General features: G+C 35.6%; 1 protein-coding gene across 9 annotated transcripts in view; it reads left to right on the top strand.

The window, feature by feature from the left end:
• The window catches only part of ATP8A1 (ATPase phospholipid transporting 8A1), a 127,905-nt gene that overhangs the window by 32,256 nt on the left and 69,777 nt on the right, over positions 1-25,872 (top strand). For 6 of the 9 annotated variants that reach the window (XM_068402608.1, XM_068402604.1, XM_068402605.1 and 3 more), the window contains 10 exons: positions 3,142-3,253; positions 4,144-4,309; positions 6,819-6,946; positions 8,461-8,538; positions 11,345-11,433; positions 13,460-13,504; positions 16,059-16,131; positions 17,863-17,968; positions 19,210-19,292; positions 19,480-19,529. In XM_068402608.1, the coding sequence (XP_068258709.1) occupies positions 3,142-3,253; positions 4,144-4,309; positions 6,819-6,946; positions 8,461-8,538; positions 11,345-11,433; positions 13,460-13,504; positions 16,059-16,131; positions 17,863-17,968; positions 19,210-19,292; positions 19,480-19,529 (930 nt within the window). The remainder of the gene's footprint in view (positions 1-3,141; positions 3,254-4,143; positions 4,310-6,818; positions 6,947-8,460; positions 8,539-11,344; positions 11,434-13,459; positions 13,505-16,058; positions 16,132-17,862; positions 17,969-19,209; positions 19,293-19,479; positions 19,530-25,872) is intronic. The other 3 variants (XM_068402607.1, XM_068402606.1, XM_068402611.1) reach the window with 1 other exon arrangement.

The following is a 25,872-nucleotide window of genomic DNA, read 5'->3' as shown; positions in this document are numbered from 1 at the left end:
TTATCCACTACCATCTTAGCGTTTTTGCAAAAGCAATAGAGGATATTGAAAATGTATCTCCCTCTTCTTTCTTCTTTCCCTTTAGATAACTCATTGGAGTGCCATAAATACTTTTCAGGTCGACCTTTTCAGTCTTTTCTTTTTTCCCTTCATAGGAGAGCAACTCAACAAAAACAAAGGTTCTCTTTTTTCTTTTGAATACTCAGTGTTCAAGGAGGTAGAACTCCAATACAGTTATTTTGCCTTTTGGCTAAATCTGTGAACTAAAAGAGGCCAAAAAAGTTTTCTTGGTATCCTCAGCTGTTGAGTGAGTTAACTCTTATCTCCAAAGTGTGTAGCTCTTTGTTATGCTCGTGAATATACAGGAGCATATCACTCGGTTTTAGTCAATGAAGACAATTAGCTAGATAAAGGAGAAAAGTTCTTTAGCCTGCATAAATTTGAAATTATGATTAGACAATGGCTCACAGAAAAAGGGTGAGCAAGTTAAAAACAAGGGCAGATATTGGTTATCCAGATCTAAAGTAAATGTTTTCCTGAAGGCATTCTTAAGAAAATTTTGGATAAGAGTGAAGTATGCTTGTTAAGAAAAACATTCTGGTATGTAAGCTTTCAAATGTGTCTTAGAAATCACTGGCTCTTAATATACCCTTGATAGCCCTGGCAGGAAAGTATGCTGAAAAAGGGTATTACCCCATTGAGAACATCCCTTACTGAATACAACCCAAATGTGTTGCTGAGGAGTCATTAGTTATGTAGCATACAAGAAGAATCAGATGAGTTGGAGCAGTTTTGAGAAGGCTGAGTCTGGGAAATAGAGACTTGAGAGCTCTGTCAAGTCATCGCACCATCATCTCATTAGAGAGCAGAGTAAGATGACAATGTTGAGGATCAGTAGCATGACACCTGGCAGATCTGGGCTTTCTATGCCCCTGGTTGTTTTGCTGTCTTTTTTCATTTCCTTGATCTTTGCATCAGTTTTGCTGGAGACAACTCCCACTGGCTGCAATCCCAATTCTCTTCTGATTGTCTTCCCAGTAACAGACCCTTGAGGATAAATTCCTGTCCCAGGTTGGAGAAGGGTATCCATTTGAGAGCCAGTGTCCTGATGATAAAAAAGAATCAATGCATGCTGCAATAGAAAGGACTTTACTGCATGTTCTTCACAGTTTTTAAGAAGGGAAAACAAAGAGGAAGATCAGGAAGAGGCAGGAAGAGTCTTAGAACTCACCTGACTCTTCAAGGAGTGCAAGAATGAAGAGTGGAAGGTTTTGACTTCTTCCTTCCTAGACTTTCTTGTATTAGTAGAAGGGACAGAAAGTCTTTTGGCATTCTAGAGAAGGTCCATAGTTGAAAAGATTTCCAATTTATCTGTGGGGGACTTGCATACAACCAGAGAAAGTTATTTTTCTTTCATCTTCTGTGACATTCATTTTAGCGTTAATAGACTAAAAATATCTAATTATTCTTGGAATGACATGTAATCCATTCCTTAACTGAAATGTCTTCATATTGTGCTGATGGATGGTCCAAGAGTCTTAGAATTATTCTGATCAAGGAATGCAAATAAATAAATAACAGGTGCAGAAGCAATCTTTGATGGCAACAGGGGTCTCTCTTAATGGGTCTTGTGTAATGCAAACCCCAGCAGTTCCTTTCATACTTGAAAGGACATTTATTCTCTTAATTTTGCCATGATATGAACCCATCTCAAATACAAGAGCAGCACAGTTCAGATTTAAAAAGCAAGTAAATCTCAGTATATCTTATATTTCAGTTTTCTTTTCCGATTCCTTGTTTTGTTGAAGAACCTGCACTATTTTCCATGGCAATATCATTCAGCATTTCAGTTGCTGAAACCTACTTAGTTGGTGGGGAGAATGATTCCTTAAACAGTCAGTATGCTCTGTGCTAGAAAGTAAGTGGACTAAGTTGTGGTGGGGTGGTGTTTGTTAGTTGTTTGGGTTTTATGGAAAAGCACTCAGATATTTTTCTAGATCTTTTTTTTTCTAGTTTCTGGAAGAACTGATTCCAGAAACCTGTATTGCCACTGTTAATTTTAGGGGAGGAAGAATGTGTTGTTTCCTCTTCACTTGCAGTCTTTGAATCTTAAAAGCTTGTGTAAGAGAGGAGGGAAGGGGGGACATGACTATCCAGAAGAAATTATTACCTGAAACTTACTCACCGAGACTGACTTTATGTTCTTTGTGCTACGAAAAATGTTACCAAATATCATGGCTTCCTCACACTCTTTATTGCTTATATATCAGAGATACAGTTGCTATCATTAAGCAATTTATTTGTGATCTTAATATGTTGGTTTCATACAACTATAGAGATAATAGTTTTAGGTAACAATGCCAAACACTAGAGCACTATTGGCAAGTCTGAACTGCTAGCTGGTATTTATAGAAAGAAAAGTGCCAAAATAGGGTATTGTTTGTCCCAGGAAAAGAGTAATAATTGTCTACAATTTTTATATTTTAAGAAAAACCTGAGCTACAGTACATGTATAAAGTCAGCTGTATAAATTTAAGACAGTTAAGTGTTTCCAACGTCTTTTGAGGTTTTGTTGCTCATTTACTCAGTGCAGTTCTAAAAGAATAACACAAGTAAACTTATCTGGTTTTGCTATTTAAAGAAGGTTTTGCTATTTAAAGAAGGTGCAGGAAATATTGTTGTGAATTTTAAGTAGTTAATCGCATTCATAAAGGGTATTTATTTGACTGGAAGAGTGGAGTAAGCTGAGAGTTTAGAAAATTATTTCATTTGAAAATTGCTTTGGAAAATCAATTTTTGTTGAGTTTCCACATACACTTAGGAAAAAGCCTCGTGATCATAAATCACAAGAAAATTAGCCTTTGTTAGTTTCAGTATGCTTGCTTAGTAGTACCGTATCAAAATTAGTAATCCATGGTCAAAATTCAGTGGTAAGTAGTATTTTTGCAAACTTAAATTTTTGGACTTTCTTTTAACCATAAAGTTTTCTCTCTGTCTAATTTCAACCTATAAAAATTAGGTTCCTAGCATATTTACAATAATAGTCTAAATTTTGAGAAATCAGTTTTAACAACTGCTGGTTACGTTTATTCATTGACATTGATTGCTTTAATGCTAAAGTATAAAACTCCTTCCTTCTAGTACTGTTCCATTGGGATCTGATCAGATTCTTCTACGAGGAGCTCAGCTTAGAAATACTCAGTGGGTTCATGGGATAGTTGTCTATACAGGCCATGACACAAAACTTATGCAGGTTTGTCACTTGGATTTTCTCTAAATTATCTGTTTTGTTACCTTATTATGTTGTTACACAGCACAGAGAATCCTTTCAGAAAACAGGGCTAGATTCAATATAGTAGTTAAATGTCAGAGTGGAGCATCTTATGAAGTAAAACCAATAAAAATAAAGCAATTTCTTGTTATTATTAGTCACTTAGTCACAGAGTAGTTTTTCCACTACTAAGTGTGTTCATTGATTCTATTTTGTAACTCGTGTTTTGAAAACTATTTTATTAGCAAGCTGGATCATTCTAGTTTGCCTGTTCATCTTTTTTTATTTTTGACTGCTCCTAAAACTGTCCTCTTGTGGAGCTTTCTTTCAAGTGCAAAGGTAAGCATTCTTGTCAGAAAACCAAGTGAAACCTGATTTGCAAAATGAGAAGAGAACCATTCTCAGACTGTGAAATTACTTCTGCTAGTGGTGTTTGAAATATCAAAATTGAGATGCATTTGTTGAGAAAAAAGAATGCTTTCAGATTGGTCATGCATGTCTCTTATTTATTGCTTTCCTGATTTGTAAAACAGTTATTTGAAAAAGTTTGATTGTTTGTATTAGCAATTGTCTTCTATAGCACTGATAAGGTGTATGCACATTCATTTTTAATATTTACTGTTCGCTGTCACTGTTACAAGTGTTCTGTGTGATTGTTTAAACTACTTGTGACACAAATCTGAAGCTCTAATTCATGGATTTATAAGCTGCTTTTTTTTTTTCTTTTGAGTGAAACAGTTATACCATTTATGATGATGATGTATTTGGGAGAATATTTAGAAAAGGATGCAGTAACATGTAATTTGAAAAGTGAGAACTGTGTGTACCTTTTCTGATATTTAATAGCCACTGTTGTTTTTTGTCTTTTGCAGAATTCGACAAGTCCGCCTCTTAAAATGTCTAATGTGGAACGAATTACGAATATTCAGATTTTGATTCTGTTCTGCATCCTTATTGCCATGTCTTTGATCTGCTCTATTGGTTCAGCTATATGGAATCGAAGGCATACTGGAAGAGACTGGTATCTTGACCTAAATTGTAAGATGTAAAATAATATACTAATATTTTAGTGTTCAGTTGTGTTTCATATTTGGAAAGGAGGATGATTACCATCCTTTACACAGTGTGTTTTCTATCAGTCTTTCTTTATTCGTTGTTGACTAAAGTCATTAGGCTAGGTGTATCACAGCAAGTATAAAATTTACCTTACTGTGCCGTCTGAGCTCTTGCTAAATTCAGGAAGGGGAGCTTTGTTGTTTGCCTCTATCTTTCAGCCTCTACATCTCTGCAGCTCAGCAAGGTCTGTATCAGCATTCCACTGGCATAAACAGTCAGCTTCCTAGACATCAGACTAAAGCCATTTTCAGCTGTTACCGATGGATTACATTTAAAGCTGCAGTGAGTTTTCTGAATTTTTAAACTCCCTCATCCCAGGAAATGATGCTGTAGCTTTATAATTTTTACTATACAGGGATCTAACTAATTAGCAGCTGCCAACATCAGATCTTAGCAGAGTGCTCCTAAATAAGATAAAACAGGCACAAAAGATCTTATCTAACATATTATACCAGGCAACTGTACTCACAGTGGATGAAAGGCAATGTGATGTTGTGGACCTTCACAGCAGCATGCAACATATTGACATAGTTTGACCCTCAGTAAGGAAACTGAATTTAAGGGAAGTTTTCATAAATAGACTTTGTGGTCAATTATTTATGTTTTCAGAACTTCTTATGGTGGGCCTAGAGCCATCTTTACTTAGGCAGTAGACCCAGAACTAGGCTTTCTGCTCCTGAAACAACAGAGTCTTGAATACAAAGCTGCTGAATGTAGTCATCAAAGTAGGGATTATGGGGTGGTTTGTTTGGGTTTTTTTTGTAAAAAAGAAAAATCTTAGAATTCTGATTTGAAAGCACTCTCCTAAAGTTTCTGTTGAATAAAACAGTTGTCTGCATTTATGATGAACTTCTGTTTATTGAGAACCTTGCTTCGCTTCTTTTTGATGCTGAGGAAGAAACTTTTTTTTTGGAAAAAAAAAAAAAAAAAAGAAAGAAACTTACCTTTCATATTTCTGTCATGAGGTGGAAAAAAGTGAAATTGTTGATGGAACATTGACAATTCCAGTAATATAAAAGGATGGCATTAGATGTGCTTCACCATTTGCTATTATTCTTCTTTTCAGTGCATTTTTTTTCTCTGGTAAATGTAAAAGTTTTCACATTATGGTTGTTAGCACCATAGTGAAGCAGTTCAGAAGCTTTTGGTTTTATTCCTGAAAAAAGAAAACATGAAATAGTGCCCATTGATATTTTGTGTGTTCTTCAAGTGATTATCCTTGTCGGTTTACTTTCTGATATATGCCCCATGATTAAATGAAATTATGTTGGTTTTGTAAGGTACGCCCCTTAAGGCTACATTCGACCCATAGTTGTTCTTGTGGCAGGTACTTTTAGTATGTGAGAAGCAATTTATTCCCCTTTCTTTTTAGTTCTTTAATTTTTATGTGGTAGTGAATCAGGTTCCCAGCAGTGCCCCATCTTTCTGAACGCTGTTAGTATTTAGTTAGAACAATCTGTTGCCAGTGGATGATAAAAAAGCAGTAATGTTAACAATAAATATCTGGATATTATTTTATTTACAGGTAGCAAGAGGTATCAAACTTCATTTAATCTCGGTAGTCATTACTGAGAATATCAGTGTTGTGGTGAATGTTAGGCCTCTGGTCTTTTAGTCTTGTACTTCATTTGATGCTGCAATTGATACTAATAAAAGTATCCAAAACCTGCTCTCTTGGATCTTAGAGTAACAAGCAGAACCACGTTCCTTAGGCAGTGGAAATCTGTCTGAGGCTGTTTTTCTTTGAGATCTTTAAATACAGACAGGCAGGCTACATCTTTTACCCTTTTGCTGTACTGGAGAGCAGACTATTTCCCATTTGCATCCTGTCTGAGGTGCTACTACTAGAGTTATCTAAAACTTTAAAAGGAGAAAGTAGTACAAAACTGCTTATTACATATGTTAATATTCACATTTCCAGTTCTTTCACAACTTTCATTAAAAACTCACTTAATTTCATCTCTTTTCATGGGGTGTGAATTTACCTGTTTTATAGTATTTTGCTGGATTGAGGGGGAGAATAGGAAGATGTGAGGGTGGATAGAGAAAAAAAAATACATTCCACTACACATTTCCCCCTTTAAAAAGATAAAACTCTAAAATTTAGAGTTTAAAATTTGGTTGCTATATATAGATATTCCCAGACTATGATCTTAAAATGTAGCAAAAGAGGGAATGGCTGGTAAGTTTGCTTTTCAGAAATTGGAGAAAATGGCAAAGATCTCTAAATTTGAACTCCACTTTATAACAGAGAATTTATAATAATTCTTATGAAGGTCTTATTTATAGGCAAGTGATATTGTCATTAATTCTCAAGTTTCTTCTTAGACACAGAACAATTAGCCATTAATGCAATACTCTGAATACACTGTATATACATACTTTTAAGTATGATCTTAAATGTTTTTTGATTTGTTTGTTTTTTTGGCAGATGGTGGAGCAAGCAACTTTGGATTGAATTTCTTGACTTTTATCATTCTCTTCAATAATCTTATTCCAATCAGTTTGTTGGTTACGCTTGAGGTTGTTAAATTTATCCAGGCATATTTCATCAATTGGGTAAATATTATTTTTACAGTATACATTGACTTCTAAAATCAAGTGGTTTGCAAATAAGTTAAGTGATCGAATGCTTGACTATGTATACATTTTTTCAGACTTTTTCTTAATGTAAATAAGTATGCTGTTTATTTATTATTACTGGAATCTGAGAAGTTAATAATAAATGGTTTTATTTAGTGCTTTTATATCTGCACCAAATTGCTTTTTGGAACATGTTTTTATGTGCTTTGTACTTTCTCATTATTAATATTCAGGTATCAGTTTCATCCAGAATGATCAGAAGAAAGTGTTTTGCAGTCCAGTGGAGTTTTGTCCCGTTTCATTTCTTCTTTCTAAGCATAGCCCATCTTTTTTTTTTTTTTTTTTCATTATTTTGCTGATTTTTCCAACCACCTCCATAGTTTAATGTTTTTTGGGCTTTTTTTGTACAAAGCCGATGTCTGGTAGTAGTATCTCTTACAAAATATATAAAGATCATTTTGTCATCCTTTATTTTTTTTTTTCTTAATGTATTAATGGAGAAAAAAAAGGGTTTACTCTGTTTGGGGTGGGGGTGAGGTATTCTCCTTAAAGCCATATAAGTGCTTTTAATAGCATGCTTTCAGTCTTTCCATTTTTTCCAAATGTAAATTAATCATACCATTCTGAACTCTTTAATCTGATTCCTTGATCAGATGTGTGAAATAGATTTGTGTGTGTGAGATACAATGTCATGCAGGTATAGATGAAGTGTATGTGGAGTAGCAGGTGAAGTGTATGCTTTATTTTAAAAGTTAAATCTTTTTGTGGGTTTGATTTCTTAATTTCTTTTGTGCTAGAGAAGAAATTGTTGACAAATAAGAGAATGCAATTAAATTTTTCCGTTATGTTCTGTATTCTAAAATAAATATTCAACAAAGGCTCATCGTTTTGAATGTGTAGATTTGGCAGCTCTTTATACAACAAATCTGAAATACAGTTTTAACTTCTGTTCCCCCCTATCCCATTTCACGTCATGAGGGATTAGTTGTCTTTAATTTATCTTAATCTGGGACTCTGGACATTTGTTTTAAGCATTATCTTTGTGTGTGTGCATATCACATTGGTTTTTTATCTCAAGGTATATTTATCTTGCTATTTAGAAATGACTGATTGTGTGTACAATATAAATAGATAAGACTGACTTCTCTTTAAGTGTTAGTGTAGTATTTCTGCTTGTTGCTAAATCTATTTAAATGCATGAGTACAACAGTTTTTCAATAATACAGATCACTGTAAATAATCAGAGTAAAATCTCAAAGAATCACAGAGATTTTTGTTTTGAAGAGGAAATCTAATTTCTTCTGGGGACTCTTGGAAGCGATCTGATTGTGTCTGTGGCTTCCCATGTTGAAATAATCATAAGTAAATAACTTGTATTCATGTTTGGTCTGCTCTTCAACACTTACCTTTTCTATTTATGTACTAGATTTTTTGTAATAAGTTATGGAAGACTAATTTTTAAATATATATACTTTTTTTTTAATCTGTAGGACATAGACATGCACTATGAACCTACGGACACTGCTGCGATGGCTCGTACTTCCAATCTCAATGAAGAACTTGGACAGGTACAAAAGAATTACTGGTTCTAACTCTGTATATTGAAATTATTCATGTGGTTTTACAATCTAAATTATTAAAATAATGTAAGGATTTATTTCAAAAAACTTACATTCTTGCCTTAGTCTTTGCTTATTTCTGTTCTCTTCATTTTCTCAGATATTTTTAAAAATACTTTGCAATATGTGGGACTTAAATTTTTTAAAACAGTATTAAATGAACAAGCTGCTTTATGTATCACTGTGCATGTGGTAGTCACAGAAGGTTGAAGTGTATCATTAAAGTTACAAAATCAGAGGAATTCGGAACTTTAAGGCTGTCTGTGGCACAAAAATTTAGTCTCTGTATATACACTATGATAGTCTGTATCTTCAGTATGTCATTTTTTTTTCACATGCTCTGCCTTGCTCAGAAGAGATAGTGGGTATGCTCTAGGATTGAGTCATGGTTATATACATTCCCTCTTTTTTTCCCATTGAAGAATGGAAGCAGTGAATGGAATGGGGGCTCACGACTAAATTAAGCCTTGGAAATTTTGGCTTAATTCTGCATTTTGCGTTAGAGTTCTCTTTTAATACTGTAAAATCAGTTAGCATTTTCACAAGACGTCACTCATTTTATGTTGTTTGTTTTATGGAGGTATGACTTTGTAGAAGTGTGTCTGGGGCACAGGGCATGCTTCCAGAAGCACTACACATCATATTTGCTGTTTCAGCCAACTGTATTTGCATTCTTGCTTTAAAAACATGCTGAACTTTATGCTTTCTGTTACACTGATTGGTGATGGTAAACTGATTCTGTGGAAGAAAATTATGTGTTCATTTAATTGAACCATATTATATGCACAAGTATACATATTCTTGCACTTCCTAACCTAGAAGTTTTCATAACTAATTCTTTAGTTTATTGCATGGGAATGTCAAAGTTGTTTTTAGCTTTCCAAGAACAATAAATAATAATGTAATTTTAGCCATGTAGCAAACAAGTCTTAGGGACTAATACTTAAGGGATCTGCCTTTTGGGAAAACAGTAGTTGCAGGTTAACATGTTCTAACATTGGTCTACATAGAGGAGGACAGGGCTTTTGCTTACTGAGTTTAAGAAGTATGTGCAGATAACAGAAAATTCCATTCTCTTCCTGGCCTTAAAGAGGAGTACAAGCTCCTCTTGTGGGTAAGAGATTCTCTTGAATCTTAGCTTTCCTTCTGTCTCATTTTGCACAATCTGTCTGTTTTTTCTCTCTCTGCAGTTAGCTTGTTATTCACATTCCCAGACACATTCCCTCTTTTTGACTTCAACAGTTCTTGTCTTCATTTCTCAAGTTTCTCATCAAAGTCTCCTTCACCACCAAGATCTAGTCAGACTTCTTGGTATCCCCACTTTAACTTTTTTGACAGATTGGTAATTTGAACAGATTTTTGTAGGGAGACCGAAGGACTCCCTGCTAACAAAAGAGCAAATCTATTCTTTGAATTACATGAGGGCTGCACATAATGAAGAGGTTTCCCCCAAGAGATCTTCAGGTTTTAAGAAAGGCAAAACTTTGGCGTTGGAAAAAAAAAGATTGAGTGTTCTTAGCTGCAATTCCTTCTTTCCTGTTCTTCCACCACAAAGAAAATACCGTTTGAGGCATAAACCTGACATGGAAGATTTCTTCTAACTGCTGATTTTGCTAAGTCATAATCAGAAACAATCTCTCAGAAACAGAATCTTTAAATAGGAGATGTGAGTAAATTTACTAATACATAGCCTTATTAGCTCCACGTATAATGCAGTTAATTCCTAATTAAGAATACTGTGATTTTTTTTTTAAATGAGAAATAAATTTTAATAAATTTTAATGAATTGAAGTTTACCTTTGACTAATATAACCTTTGTTTCATCACAGACCACTTCATTTCTTCATATATTAGCCTTTTCTTAAGATTAGGTTTGAACTAAATTTAAATATATCACAGATACATGAAAGGAGGTTGTAGTGAGGCAGGTGTTGGTCTCTCCTCCCAGGTGACAAGTGATAGAACGAGAGGAAACAGCCTCAAGTTGTGCCAGGGGAGGTTTAGATTTGATAGCAGGAAAAATTTCTTCACTGAAAGGGTTATCAAGCTTTGAAACAGGCTGCCCAGGGAAGTGGTGGAGTCACCATCCCGGGAGGTATTTAAAAGACGAGTAGATGTGGTGCTTAGGGACATGGTTTAGTGGTGGACTTGGCAGTGCTAGGTTAATGGTTGGACTCGATCTTAAAGGTCCTTTCTAACCAAAACGATTCTATGATTCTATTATTTCAGCTTCAATTTTTAAAATACTTTAACGAGTACATTCCAGAGAGGAAAGATTTATGATGTTAGGGAAATAGGAGACCTGGAGTAGGTAGAAAGGAATGTATTTCTTCTGTTCCTGTAACTTGGCGTTTCTGAATTGTTAGTTTTTTACTAATGTTTTGGCTTTAAGAAGGTATTTCTATGTCAAAAAGAGGCGTTTAGAAATGCATATAGATACTTTTCTTTTACTGTATTGCTTTCTGTCAGAAATTGAATATTTTACTATCAAAGCCATTGGTCTTCAGTAGTTTCTTGCATTTCAACAATGCATAGAGTAAGGGATAGTTAAGTATACCACTGTGCGCAGAAGCAAGCTTAAGCTTCTTGACATCTCAGTTGTTTGAAATGTTTGGAAATGGTATCAAGACTGTGCATCTGCCACATTTATGTGCTCTGTTTTTTTTATAAATAGTGTGTTGATAGTAATGAAATGTACTAGATATGTAAATAACTGCTGAATGTTAATGTATAATGAATTTTATCATTCATTTAGGTCAAATATATATTTTCTGACAAAACGGGTACCCTGACATGCAATGTCATGCAATTTAAGAAGTGTACTGTAGCAGGAGTTGCTTATGGGTAGGTATTTTTATATACTTTTCTTTATTTGTGTGCCTTTCTTTTCCTCTGCCTGTGCATATGTGCCCATGCATTAATACTACAGTTAAAATAAACTTACACCTGGCAGTATCTACAACTACAAGTCAGTCTGTTTGTGACTATGAAATCTTACTTATAAGAGGTATCATCACTGCAGTCGTCATGGCATCTCCTTTTGCAAAGAGGAACAAAAATAAAGTTTAGATACTAAAAGCTTACTACTGTAACACAACTTCAGTGTGCATGCTTTTGCTATCGTTCAATCTGTTTAATGTTGTTACTAAAAAAAAGTCTTTCCTCATACTTGCAAAAACTTGTATCGTTGCCCATGCTTCGTATTTTATGTAGGCACATGCTCTTGCACTAAATAATATGCGGGATGAACAAAAACCTTTTATTACAGTACTGTAGCATGAATTACAGTACTGTAGCCACCATCCAAGTGGCTTTTATGAATACTGTTATAGTGGTGTAACTTCAAATATCAATTTCAGTTAAGAAATCTCTCCAAATAAATGCAAACAAAGCATTTTACTATTTCATTGTCAGCAGTTGCAGCCAACTCCTTCAACAGAGTTCATAAAAGCCTCAAACTTCTAAGACTGTTTACTTGAAAAAGAAATAATTAGAGCAATAAATAGAGCAGAAGCACCTACATTGTAAATGCCAGTGTGGTTTACCCGTATGTTTGATGCTGGACCTGGGCCTGTCTCAGAGCATTCAGTAACAGATAATTAGACACCTCTAGAACTGGGAGAGAGCAAGCAGAGGTTGTGAAATTAAGTGTTGGGCTTGTGCTACAGGTGATGATTTAACTTCTGTGGCTTTATCACTTGGATCCCTTTGAAAATTGAAAATGGTAATTTTCAGGAGTCTGATGTAGGCTTTCTGTTTTGAAAAAAACTTGGATCCTTAATGCATTAACCATACTGATGATTTTTTTTAATTAACAGTTGTAATAAAATACAGTTCTAACCCTGATATTTCAAATGTGTATATAAATGTGTGTGTATATATGTATTGGGCTCAATTTCAACCACCTGAGCTAATTTTATGACTTCAGAGAAACTGCTCTGAGCTAACTGTTTTCAAGTTCTTTGAATGGCAGTTTTTTAAGATTTAAAAAAATGCGTTAATGGTAGTGGCACTTAAAATCAGTATTTGATATTCAGTTCATTATGTATCTTCATCTGAAGTTGGTACAGCACAAATTCGAAATTTTCTCCTTTATGAAACCCAGGTGTGAATGTATTTTTTAGAAAAAATTATCTGATATTTTTTTGCTATACTTTCCAGCTCACATCCACCCCATTTTGAGAAGACATAGACTGGTTTTCTGATTAGCATCATTGTTTAGAAAGCAGAGTTTCTCTTTGCAGTGAATAGCTGTTACAGCATCTCTCATAACTACTTGGAGAACAGAGTCACTCTCTCTTACTGTATTGATGCAAATAAGAATTTAGGAACACAGAAAAGGGTAAAAGCAACTGTTCCATCTCCCGTGCCTCTCCTTTCCAAGTGTGTTATAAATTGTGATATATTTAAACCTGTGTCATTATAGGGCAAAGTCCTTTGTGTGCTATGGCTAGCTTTGTTCGTCAGCATTTTGTGAACTCAGCCAGACAAGCTGCATTAGTATGGCTTCATATAATTTAAAAACTACCTTTTGTTTAATGAGAAACTGTAACAATATGTGTATACTGAAATATAGAGCAAGATTTATGAAGAGGACAAATGCCTTTATGCCTGCTGGTATAAGTTAGTAAGTAGAGAAGCTTTCAACTGAAAAAAAAATAATCATTTATAGTTTATGAAGCCTCAAGAAAAACATATTTTTGCAGTATTTTATTATCTAGGCACTAGCAAAATACTCTGTTGAAATACCTTTAAAACTTTTTTTAGTAATTTAATTTCATTAACTAACTTCTTTTTTATACATGATCAAATTTTTTAGCCTTTGTGATTCTTTTTCCTCTCCTGTTTCTATTCTTCCCTTCTTGTGCAGCCATTGCCCTGAGCCAGAGGATTATAGTGTTCCTTCAGATGATTGGTAAGCTCTAAAAATCATTTAGTATGTGGTGTTTGAAGATTCAAGATTAAAACCAGTGAGTGAGACTTTTAGGAACAGACCTAAATGTGAGATATTTTACTCAAAAGTTATTTTAGCTTCAAATTGATGTGGACCGACAGTCTTACTTACACAAATTTATGCCATCACAATTCTATGGCATTAGGTTGTGTACTCTGGAATAGAATTGCTAACAGGATCACTGAGGTATACTACAGTTCTTCTACTGACAGTCCTGTACAATTCAGAATTGCTTATCGGAGAGAAAGTTTTGTCATTTGTTACGGTAATTGGTATTATGGTAACTTTGGTCACACTTTTCTTCTGTTACTTAGTAAGAGGTTAGTAATAATCTCTAACATGTTTGGAAAAAAAAATCCATATTTGAGAGCAAAAAATATGTGATAAGTTATTGTTAATATTTTACTTCCTACAGATAGTTTTAGAATATTAGCACTACCTAGTGCTTCACTGAAACTGAGATTAAAGCACTCAAATACACTTGGGACCAACATTGATCTCTTAAGGAGGACCTCAGGAAAGACTAAGTCCTGGCTTCCTTTCTGCTGCCATCTGCATGATGCCTTGTCCTTCTTCATCATACTTACTTAAACTAAATATTTGCAATACTGTTCAAAATAAGCTCAGATCTGGGAAAAAAATGTCATTTACAACAGTGATAATTTAAAGATTGTATTTGTTGAAAGTCACAGCAAGATTTGTCACACTGTAATGTGACTGTAATGTATTGACATCTTATGTTTAAAAAGTTTGAAGGAAAAAACTTGCTTTGCTAAATTAGTATTAATAGGTCTTTCATTAGATTAAAAAAAAAAAAACTGAAAAATTGCCCCACATACACATAAAAAGCAGCACACATGCACACCTCAAAATATTACCTGACCTGAATAGCCTCGTTTGATGTAGCGGCAAGATGTTTCTTACAAAGATGTACAAGTGTGCTTAACTACGCAGAAGTGAGTTGTTTCATTAAAATAATGCAATGCTTACATGAAATTAAGCATTCTTGCTTATATTTATGAAATTAGACTGGTTTTGACTAATACACCTCAAAATCTTTGTAAGCCCATGTGAAATGGATAAACTGTTGCCTGAACAGCAGTTAAAAAAAGTACTTCCTTTTTATAAGCGATGAATGTCTTGAAAATCTGTTGTAATTAATAGAATCTGTTTATGACAGTAACACTTCTAGTCCTAAAATTACTAATATACTGAATTCCAAATCTTCTAAGTCTTTTTTTTTTATTAGAAAGAATTGTTTTCCAGTTTGACACAACATATACTGCAAATATTTTTCCTTTTTTTAGCACTGAGAACCTGGAAAATATCTTGGAAGCCTTTCTGTCAGAAAGCTTCAAGCAAAGCTTAAACCGTTGACTCTAAACAACTTTAATGTATCTGAAGTTGTTAACATTTGGCACTTAAACATTTATTTGCTTTGTGTTTAAAAAAAAAAAGTCTTGGTGAATGAGGATGCTTCATATTTCTCACTTTAATAATAGGTTTTTAGAAAATGTAGTCCTTGAGTGGCTATATGGAGGAGGTACTGCCATTTTATATTCCTCCATGGTAGTGTAGGACTAAAATAGCTCACTTCTCGTATTCATAGAGAATCTTTAGACTACCTTTGACATATGTGGCTTATCCTTCAACTTAAATCACTGAATGTGTTCACTCTCTTGTGAGATTGTGATCCAGGGCAAGATCCAAAGTAAATGAAAAAAGAATACTTTCCTCCAACTGGGTTCACTTTTCAGCACTGTTTTCTTTCACTGGGATTCAAATGCAACTAGATTGTCTTAATACTCAACAGTCAGCTGCAGTAACAAGTCTTCCTAGAAGTATCTATATTTTTGAGCTCTCAGCTTCAGCCAGAAGATTTGTGCAATTTGAGAGATGTTAGTGTATGACTTCATTTCTCCAGAACCATCTCCACCTTGCATCTCTTCAGTCCCTACTTCGCCATTGTTGCTGTGTATTCTTTACTAGGTTCCTTTTTGGTCGTGAATAATAGAAAGCAAACCCTCTCCATGCAGACTTTCCTGATGTCTGAACTCAGTTTGCTTACTTGTTTCAGATACCAGCCTTCCTTTTCTACAAACATTTGCGAACCTATTCCAAAACTGCTAATTTCTCAATTAAATGTGATCTCTTCGATCGTATCTTTTTCTGAGTCCCTTCTATAATCTCATTCTAGAGGACAGAAGACAAGAAGCCACAGTCTTATATTGTAGACTTATTTTTAATGCATCCTGAGTTACCTAAAGTCAGCAGAGAAACTTCATTGGATTTAAGTGTATTTATATAAATCAAGGTTGCTTAAAATTAGATAAACTTTGGAGATGTGAAACAAGTACCTTTTCACTTCTTTCTCACAGTATGTGATTGCAGCCGTTATTGTAACAGCTACAAACCAAAATTTGTGTTTGACCTTAGCACAGTAGTGTGGATGATTTGTGTATGAATTGTTAAGACTATGCTAATGATGATACCTTTTCTACTTAATTTTTTCTAGGCAGGGCTCACAAAATGGAGAAGAAAAAACATTTAGTGACTCATCATTACTGGAGAATCTTCAAAGCAATCATGTAAGTTATATAGAAACAATTATAGTTGTATTGTGAAATCAAACTGTTGCTTTCAGTAAGTCAAAAGATGATGTCCTTTGGAAACATAAATAGACTGGAAAATAAACAGACTGTGTATTTGCACAAAATCAGCATGCCTTCATGAATACTTCTATAATCGTTGGTTGTTGATACATATAATTAGATCCAGGCCTTTTTTTTTTTCCTTTTTTTTTTTAATGATATGATTCAGATGTTATGAGTCTGAAATATGTGTCCTACATTCTTCATTCCATGGGTGTTTTAACGTTGTCATGGTGTTCATATGATGTCATGACATCCATCAAAGCTTTCAGGATAAGTCAAGCTAACTTACTATCCTGACATGACTTAGTATTTCTGTGCCCAGGCATAGACAAGAGTTAGGAGTTAACCATATACATTGGTTTTGTGTACATGCTTCCATGAGGTTAGATCATCAGTTCAGATAATGAAATGAAGCAGGCATTATAGAGGTTGGCATTTGCTTTAAAGAGACGAGTGCTAGTAGCATAGACTGCTTGGAAGAGGCGTCATCCTGTTACTGCTGTTGTCTAGACAATCCTTGGTGTGCAGGTGGTTGAATCTTGAAATTTTCTGGTAGATATCACAGATATGTAGTACTAAGTATATGTAATATGAGCATACAAGCTATAAAAATGCATTTGTATACATCTTAAAAATTTAGGCACACATTCAAAGAGAGGTTTCACCACTGTATGCTAAGTGTATTCTGAAGTGCTTTGGAAAAGAACCTGTAATTCAGCCTTCTGAATACATCTTAGAGGATCTGAGGGCCCTCAGTGGAAGAGGACAGGAACCTGCTCCCATTAGTGTTTTTGCACTGTGGAATTAAGTTAGGTTTTCAGGGATTATTGTATTTTATAGAGTAATTGTAATGTTGTCTTCATTGTTGACATTCTTAGTCTTCTAGTAATCTGAAATACTATAAATATGCTACAAAAAAACTCAGTGGATGTGGCAGCTGCTTTGAGCTTATTTAGGGGGAATGCTGGGGTTTCTTTTGAACAACCATTCAGGACGCAGTTCATGTATTTTGCAAATTTCAGCTGTTTTAGTAAGATTTTTCGCTGTATTCGTCAAAACCAATCAACTATTTTGCTTATGTACACTCTTTTCCCCTCTTTTGGCTAAATCATTTAAAATTGTTTCAGCTTTGTGTACTCTGAAGTGCCTGACACATTCATCTAAATGTCTCCTTTAAAAGCTGTCTGACAGACCTTGCAGCATTTTCCGTGTGATTTTCGGGTTTGGTTGCTATGTCTTTCTAAAGGTTCTTAAAAAGTGTTGTCAAATACAGTATTAGACAAAAGTTATGTAGAAGGGAATATTTTTAGTAAAAAAGACAACATCCAAAGAAACTTCAGTGAATAAAGTAAAATTCTTTCAATACAGCATTCAGACTTGCATTCCCTGTAAAATGCTTATTTGAATTATTCTGTGTTTCTGGTTATCTGCTTTTGATTGTTATGGTAGCCGGTATCGAAGTACAGCAGCAAGAAGTTATTCTCCATGCTGAAATTAGTGTACAGATAATATCTGTTTTGTTGAGTTGTTGATAGTTTTTAAAGAAGAGAGGAAAAATCTTTCATTAAATGTTTCTTGACTATTATTTGTCCATATCTGTTATTACATTTCAGTTAGTTATTGCTTAAATGGTTAATCACACTGACATCTTTTTTCTTTTTTTAGCCAACTGCGCCTATAATATGTGAGTTTTTGACAATGATGGCAGTGTGTCATACAGCAGTTCCAGAAAGAGAAGGTGATAAAATTATATATCAAGCAGCATCTCCAGGTGAGACTCAAATAACTGAGTGAACACACAGTAATGTATTCTATCAACTCAACAAGCAAATTTTATTCAAAGTTTATTGTTTCTTGAAGTACTCTCCAAAATTAAAAAGAAAACATATCCCTCAAAAAAAGAATTGGTGTCAGCTAAAATCAGTTTTGTCAAAAAAGGATTTAGACTTTTCTAATTTGCTTTAGAAAATATATATGGATGTCCTGTGGATTATGTAAGGGTGAAGAGTGATTAGCCATACAGCACTCCTAAGGTGTTGTCAGATTGCTGTGGAAGTCTGAAGGAACTGCTCAAATGCAAATAGAAATCAAACCAAGAGACAAATTTATGTCCTTGCTTATGAACCTGTTCTGTACTTGGTAACCATGGCATTGATTTAGAACAGAGACTGTGTTTGTAATCTAAAATGAAAAAGACATATTTTATAGGATAAAAGTTGTGATAAGTTCTACTAGACAGTGAGAGAAGATTAGAGTGCAGAAGGTCTAGTTCAAGCCTGTGGTGGTTCATAGACAATTTTTGAATTCAGGAAATGATGAAGCAAGGCAAAATGATTAAAATATGCTCAGCTTTGCTGAGCTAATGTATTATAACAACTTATGATGGGAGAAATTACATGAAGCACAGAGAGTCTCCAGCCTTCCTCTTCCCTGTCTGCCCCAGCTCCTAGGTTGCTATCTCTCTGTCGTTCAACAATTGGGAGACAAGGGCAGAGGTAGGGCCATAAATAAAGCCAGTTGGGCCATGGCAATGTTTTATTGGGCATTGCAAGCAAATTCTGTTCTGACATCCTGAGCCATTTGGAGAGAACTGATGCCTATGGGAGATTGGGTTGCTGCTTGAAACATTTCCTGAATGAAGGCAGTTATCTATTATTTACAAGAATGACTTATCACTCTTCCCTTCTAAAACAGAACTTAGATGAAAAGAAAGGTACTTTGTCCAGTGCCCTACTGAGGAAGGTGCTTGCCTAGGTGCGTTGAAGAAGATGTTCTAGTTACTGAGCTGAGAGGCGTGTTCCTTTGAGGGCTTATTTTCTCTGAACTGTAAACTCATTTCATCAGTTTTAACAGGAGAAACAAAGAGTTCTTTCCAGCACCGCATCTAATCTTAAAATCTATAAAGGAAAAAGGAAGTCAAAAGTAGAAAAGCTTGGGCTGTGTCCATTAAATCATCGGATAAACTAACAGTTTTCTAGTACATCTGTAAAATAACTACTTGACTTGTTGCAGATGAAGGAGCATTGGTCAGAGCAGCCAGGCATCTTCATTTTGTATTCACCGGAAGGACACCTGACTCAGTAATCATAGAGTCTGTAAGTACTTGGGAGTAACATTGTAATTTGCTGTATTTACTCCTGCTATATTCAGAAATTAAATAATTTCTGAATAATTGCATCATGCTACATATCTATTGAGATGTTGTTTAGTTGGTTTCCATTCTTTTGCTTGAGGTTTTTTACATTAGTTCTCACCTTTTTTTTTTTTTTTTTAATTCTTCAGTTGGGACAGGAAGAGAGATATGAACTGCTAAACGTCCTGGAATTTACAAGGTAAAGAGCATGTTGTGCACTTAGTGTCTTTTTGTGAAAATACTTCATAAATTTCTCTTATGGATAAGAATGTTTGCATTTTTTATATTTGTACAAGCAAAGTATGCAGATTGTATAGCTTTTGTCTCTGTAATATGTGATCATACTATAGCAAAGCAGTGTACGTGATTGAGATCACACTTCTAGTTTTATTGTAAAGCATTTTCAGAGGCATATATTTTTTCCTGTTGTCTCCTTTTTGGCTAATATTTTTCAGTTTTGCTTTTGTGCAAAGATGGAAAAAAACCTTGATCTCAAAACTTTAAAAAAATTATGTGAAAAGACAGTATGGGAAAGTACTTGAACTTTTAAATGTATTTCTGAAAGCCCTGGCACCATGTGATTTATTAAAAATTTGATATTTAGGGCAGGGGGAAGATTCAAATAAGTGTTATACATAACTTGTGTTTGCCTTGACTGATAGAATTAAATTTTGCATTTGACCTTAAATATACTTGCATAATTATGACTTGTTTAAATACTCTAGACTGAAACGCATTCTCTTTTGAGCAGCATCACTAGAGCGTTGGCTACTTAGTTTTCTTGGAAACTGAGTTTATCACATACTTTGCTTTCAGTAAAAATTTTCTGTCAAAGCTGTTGGAACTATAAAGGTACCCATAAGAAATCTGGATGCAGTTTCACTTGTTATGTAAATCTATTTAAATGGTGTCCATGTATGCCGTCTGTGTTCTAAGTGCTCATGAAAGCCTATTGCTTACTTTGGCACAGGATGGGGAAGGGATTTGTATGTGGAGGAAGCTCTTTTTTTTCTTAGAATGATTACTTTTAATTGTGCCTGTGGAAAGTGATCATTGTTTTCCTTCCTGTCCTATTATGTTTCCCTTGAGCTTGGCTAAAGGAGCAAAAAGATCAAAAAATAAAAAAACCAAGGCAATAGTGGAGAGACAGGATGAAGATGTATTGGTTGGGGGAAATGAGAGTAGTAGTTGCCTATAGTTATAATAATAGAAATAATAATGTGAAACATAAAGGACACCACAGTGAAAAAAAATAATGCGACAAAGTAATTTTTATAGTTTTGAATGTCTTTTAATGACTACTTGCAGTTAATGTTGGTTTTGTATATTGTAGAGGACATACTTGAAATTTTTCAGATTTATGCCATGATTTCATTTCTCTGTGGGCACTACTTTCACTTTCTGTTCTGGAAAGTTAGCAAGTACGCAGCACAAAGTGCGTTGTTGTTAGTTTGACATCTGTGAACTAATGGAGTAGCGTTCATGGAGTAGCAGTGAACGATTTCTATTTTGTTTCTGGTTTTGATCTTTGTCTTGATTTCATAGATCTTTTTAAACTTCTGTGTCAGTCTAAGGTTTTAATTTAAACAGTGATACTTTTGGAGAAAAGAGAACTGCTTTTAAATCTTAACCTTTGGAGGATTAAGTTTTTCAGTGGATACCAATCACCCAGCCTCATTAAGCATTCAGTTTTTATAGCTGTTTTTGTTCTTGTTCTGTAATATTTAGGTTTGCTTGGAACTGTCTTGTTGGAAGCACTAGAGGTCACCCTTGTTCCACAGCAAGAGGCATTTTGACTCCAAAACATAACACCATCTGTATGGGTAGGAGCATGTACCTTCAGAAAAGTAATCTGTAGCGATTAAACTACTGAGTTAAGAGCTTCCAGGTGTTCTAAGCTTTTCACAGAAAAAATGCAGACTAATTCCTTGCCACCTTCTAGTACAAGCCAGATAAGACTCTTCTGCAAGTAGAGTGCAACAGTGTCAACATTTGATAGGATAGTCTTTCAGAGAAGTATGTTACAGAAGTAAAACTTGTAGGAATGCTTGGTAGAGTTGTCTTTTATGGTATTCTCTTTTTACAATGATCATAGCTGTGCCTGTGAAAACAGAAGTAGTAGACTTACACAATATGCTAATTCTACTTTGTTCATAGCAAGGAATTAGCTGTCGTAACTGGCAGGTGAGCATACTGAAAGCAACTGATAATCCTTAACCAGCTGACAGTCATTCCTAAAACGTAGTGCTGATCTCTGTGAAGCAAATAGTGTCTTGATAACTTGTGCTGAGTTTAAGTTGCCTCCAGTAGATACTCTGCTCAGATGCCACAACTGCTGTGGTACCTTAAGCTCAAGGAAGTGAAGAGTTGTCCAGACCCTCTGCTGTTCAGGGCTCCCCATGCTATGAGGGAAGGAACTGTGTAGTGGTGTGCCCATTCTTGTGGTCTGTCACCTGGAACCGTAACAAATAGAAAAACTGCAGCTGTCTCTTGGGTGCCAAAACCAACTCCTATGTTATGTATCTACGGGGCAGGAGGAACGAAGGCACTATGTCAGTTAAGGATCCAGAAGCAAAGAATGTCTTATGCTTACTGTAATCCCTGTGCTGACTACATGCACTGTCTTTTCACCTGGGCCAGCTGCAAAGATGAGCATGATTTTGAGCATGTGATTCCGTGTTTCAGTAAGCATAAGCAATGTCCCCTATCAGTGCATAAATTGCACATCAGTCCTTGCATCAATGTGTCATTACTAGCAGTGCTACTGAATGAGATTTTGACTTGTATCTGCTTGTTTTGTTAGAGAAATGAATTGAATTTTTAGCACCAGAATTAATTTCACTGGCAAGTATTGAGTATAGATGTAGTAGTAATATCTCAGTATCTGGAGTACGTACCATCTATTGATTTAATGACTGATTTTCATCTGCATCCCTGGGGCGTATCTTCACAGTCTAGCAGAAACCGTCTGTGATAGTTACACAGTAAAGCTTCTTATCTAAAAATCAAATATTTTTTCTTTAGAATGCCAATGTATTTACCTGAAATACAGCAACAGCTTGACTAGTCCCCTGTCTGATTAGTTTCATGAATAATCCATGGTGTCTTGGTGTTGTGCTGGGCAAACAAAGGCCTCCTTCTAGAGCGTTTGAGACCTTACCTCCTCGCCATCATTCAAGGAGGTCCAGAATATACCGATCCTGTTTTGTGACTGAAGACTGATACTTCTAAATGTAGAAAAAGAATGAGTGGCTGACAGAGGAGGTACCAAAACCTTTGTAGCAATGTTTGTTTTCTGTGGTTGTGTGCTTACACTCTAAAGAAACTTTGATCTTGAACCTGAGACAGATTTTAAAGTAACAGCGGGCCCATCAAGAGCTACTTCTGCATTCTCAGATTCTGGAAGTGGCAAATCTTGTGACTGAGGCAAGTATTTATGTCCCCTTAAGATGCTTCTGTCCATCTGTAATCCCATGGCAACTCCATAGGAATTACCAGCTATTCTGCCTCCTTGTCACAACCCAAAGGATTACCCTGCCTGTGGGTGTGTAGAGATCACCATAGTGGGTTTGCAGGATTCCATAGCACACAAAGACACTGAGGCTTTATTTTATAAATTTATTACAGATTACTACAAATTAGTAAAGCAAGTATACTCATGAGTAATAAAGTAAGTACCTTTATATTTTAATGGTAGCAGCAATCAATAGTAGCAGCAAGTATATATTTCTGTATATTACAACTTGCTACTAAATTATCACTAGTGAAGAAATACACGTACAGTCAGTTACCTATATGTGCATGCCCACACACATATATATAATTCAAAATAGTACAGGTACAGTGGTCACCAAACTGTTCCCAGGAGTGAGGCCTCAAAGTCAATGATAGACAAAGTCTCACTTTGAAGAGTGAGAGTCGAGTCACCCAGGTGTTCCTGGTGATAGTCCAATAAATTGTCTAGGAGATATCAGAGAAAAATTAAAGCGGGGGGAGTTGTTGGAGACAGAGGCTCCATTTGGGTTAAAAGCGAGTCACTTTTATATGGCAGAGACATGAGGGGGCGTACAACACTATCACCTGGAGCAGTCAATAGTTGCTGCTAATTTCTGTTTTTCAGCTGGGACAGCCAATAGATGATGGTGTTTTCTCTCAGACCAATTTTTATTTTTCCAGACTGTTTTACTGTTCTTTCAGCTATGTCACAGTTTAAAGCTGGGCCGGCTATTAACCCGGTGGCAGACGCTCTCTGTTAACCCTCTCCCCCCCTCACCCTAAGGGAAAGGGAAAAAGGAGAGAGACTTATGGGTTGGAAAGTTAAAACAGTTTTAATAAACTATAGTAATGAAAAAGAGTATAATAAGAATAATAGAAATAATCAAATATATACAAATATATACAAAACCAAGATCGAGAGCTTGGAAATCCTCCTCAGGCAGAGTTGCTCCCCCCAGCACAGGCAGAGGGGAAAATGCAGTAGCTCCCCCTGCCATCACACCTGCAGGCTTTTAACTGGAGAATTGGCAAAGCTGGTACCAATCAGTGGGAGACAGGAGGGCCCCTCCCTCCTGGGCCCCACCTCCAGGAGGCAGTGGGTTAGTGATAAATAGGAAAGTGAGAATGATGTGTATGGGATGGAATACCTCGTTGGTCAATTCTGGGCCACCTGCCCTGCCTGCTCCTCCCTCCAGGTGCGACCCCCCTTTGGCTCTTCACTTGTAAGCAGTGAGGAATTTAGCAGTGACCCTGGTTTCTCTAAGACTAATTGGCCTGGTTTGGGCCAAACCAGGACAAGCTAGAACAATCAATAGCAGTTGCCAGTTCTTACTTTCTCAGGATGTTTGCTCTGTTTTCTAGACTTTTTCACCCTTCCAGACAGTAAGTTGCAGTTACAGTTCTACAGTACCTAGCTGTACTTCAGAGACGCCAGCTGCGCTTCGCAAGGGTGTTTCTGGTTCCCAGGCTGGCAGGCGTTTTCTCTGTCAGTATTTCAGCAGACATCTTCTGTTCAGTATTTTTCCCCTAATAACCAGGTCACCTTTATGGCTGCTTGCATCACTCCTATGGTGAAGGAAACAAAACAAAAAAATGGTCTCACACTGACAGTTATTTGTAGTAGTGCAATTTTGTGGTTTTCTGTATTTCACCAAGAAAAGGAAATAAAACTGTCACTGCAATGAAGAGGCTCATAAAAAGTTAGAAGTCCTTGACAGTAAGGCCTGTTCATTAGCTGTATTGCAGTTTTACCAAGAAAATGTATGTCAGTCAAGATTCAATATCTGTCTTCATAGCTAAGGTTTCAGAATGCTACAGGAAAACATTGATTGTTCTCCAATTCATCTTCAGTCGCTTGATAGGCAGCTGTATGCAGAACTTCAGGATTGCAGTCTTCTGGTATTGCAGCGCAAGTACAAAACTGTTGAGTTTTTACCTGTCAAGGGCGTATATATCAGATTGTTTGTACAAACCCTAAATTCCTGTAATTCCTTCACAGTTCCTTAACTGAACATTCAAGCAAGTGTAATGAATTTAAGTAGTAGTAGGCTAGACAATCTTGCCAGGAATCAAAGTGGATCTGAGACTTGCTTTTATTATAAGCAACTTAACTGCAGTTTAGATGATCTGAATTTCTCCACAGTTATATAAGCAGATCCCCAACTGGACACTGTCTAAGGGGTTTTGGAATTCTGCTTCTTTGAGGTTTTTTGGATTAGAGATGACATAGAGAAAGAGTTGCAGCAGTTAATGCATTTTTATTCTCTCTTGTGCAATATTCATGGTAGAAATGTAATTTAATATTGCTGTTCAGATACCTGTACTTGAAGCAAAGTGCACGCACAGGTGGAATAGGAAAATGTTTTCTTGAAGATACTATTCAGTCTGTTACTTCACCAGTAATTATAAAATTCTTTCCTCCACCTATCCCCGTATGTTCCACTTGTAGGATGTTTTCCATGGCAGCCTGAACTTCGGGAACCATTCATACAATAATGCTATTTGATGATCTGATTTGATGATATAATGGGATCCAGTTCCAACAGGAACCAAAATTGTAAAAGGACTATTTACTTCCATCTTTTTTGTGTATTCTCCTGTGAACTGTTGTATGATAAACATGTTTTGTTCCCTGAATAGTTTCTGTGGATTTATTTAAAATGTTGAAGTTTGAAAGAATTATGGTATAAATACACATTTTGACTGGACATGATCTTGAATCTAAAGTATGCTTGTTAGAGGATGTCAAAGGGAAGACAGAAAGCAGAGTGTGACAGTCTTCTCCATGCTTTCCTGCAATTCCTACCTCAGTCATGACGACAAAAAGAAAAAATACTTAGATCTCATTAACAACTGAGAGCCAGAGAGCAGTTAAAATGAGGCAAGCCCCCTTCCAAGTCTTAGCATACTTAAACCTTGCACGATGATGAAACTCAGGGATGACAGTAATAGGATTGCAGTGCGATACAGTGTACAAGAGACTCTGGCTGGGAAGGAAGAAGTCGATGAAATGGTCCGTGATGCACTACCTGTTTATGAAATTGGTC

Source organism: Nyctibius grandis, chromosome 6 (genome assembly GCF_013368605.1).
Source record: "Nyctibius grandis isolate bNycGra1 chromosome 6, bNycGra1.pri, whole genome shotgun sequence".
Lineage (NCBI taxonomy): Eukaryota > Metazoa > Chordata > Aves > Nyctibiiformes > Nyctibiidae > Nyctibius > Nyctibius grandis.
Note: the sequence above shows the minus strand (reverse complement) of the source record. Positions and strands in the feature narration are given on the sequence as shown.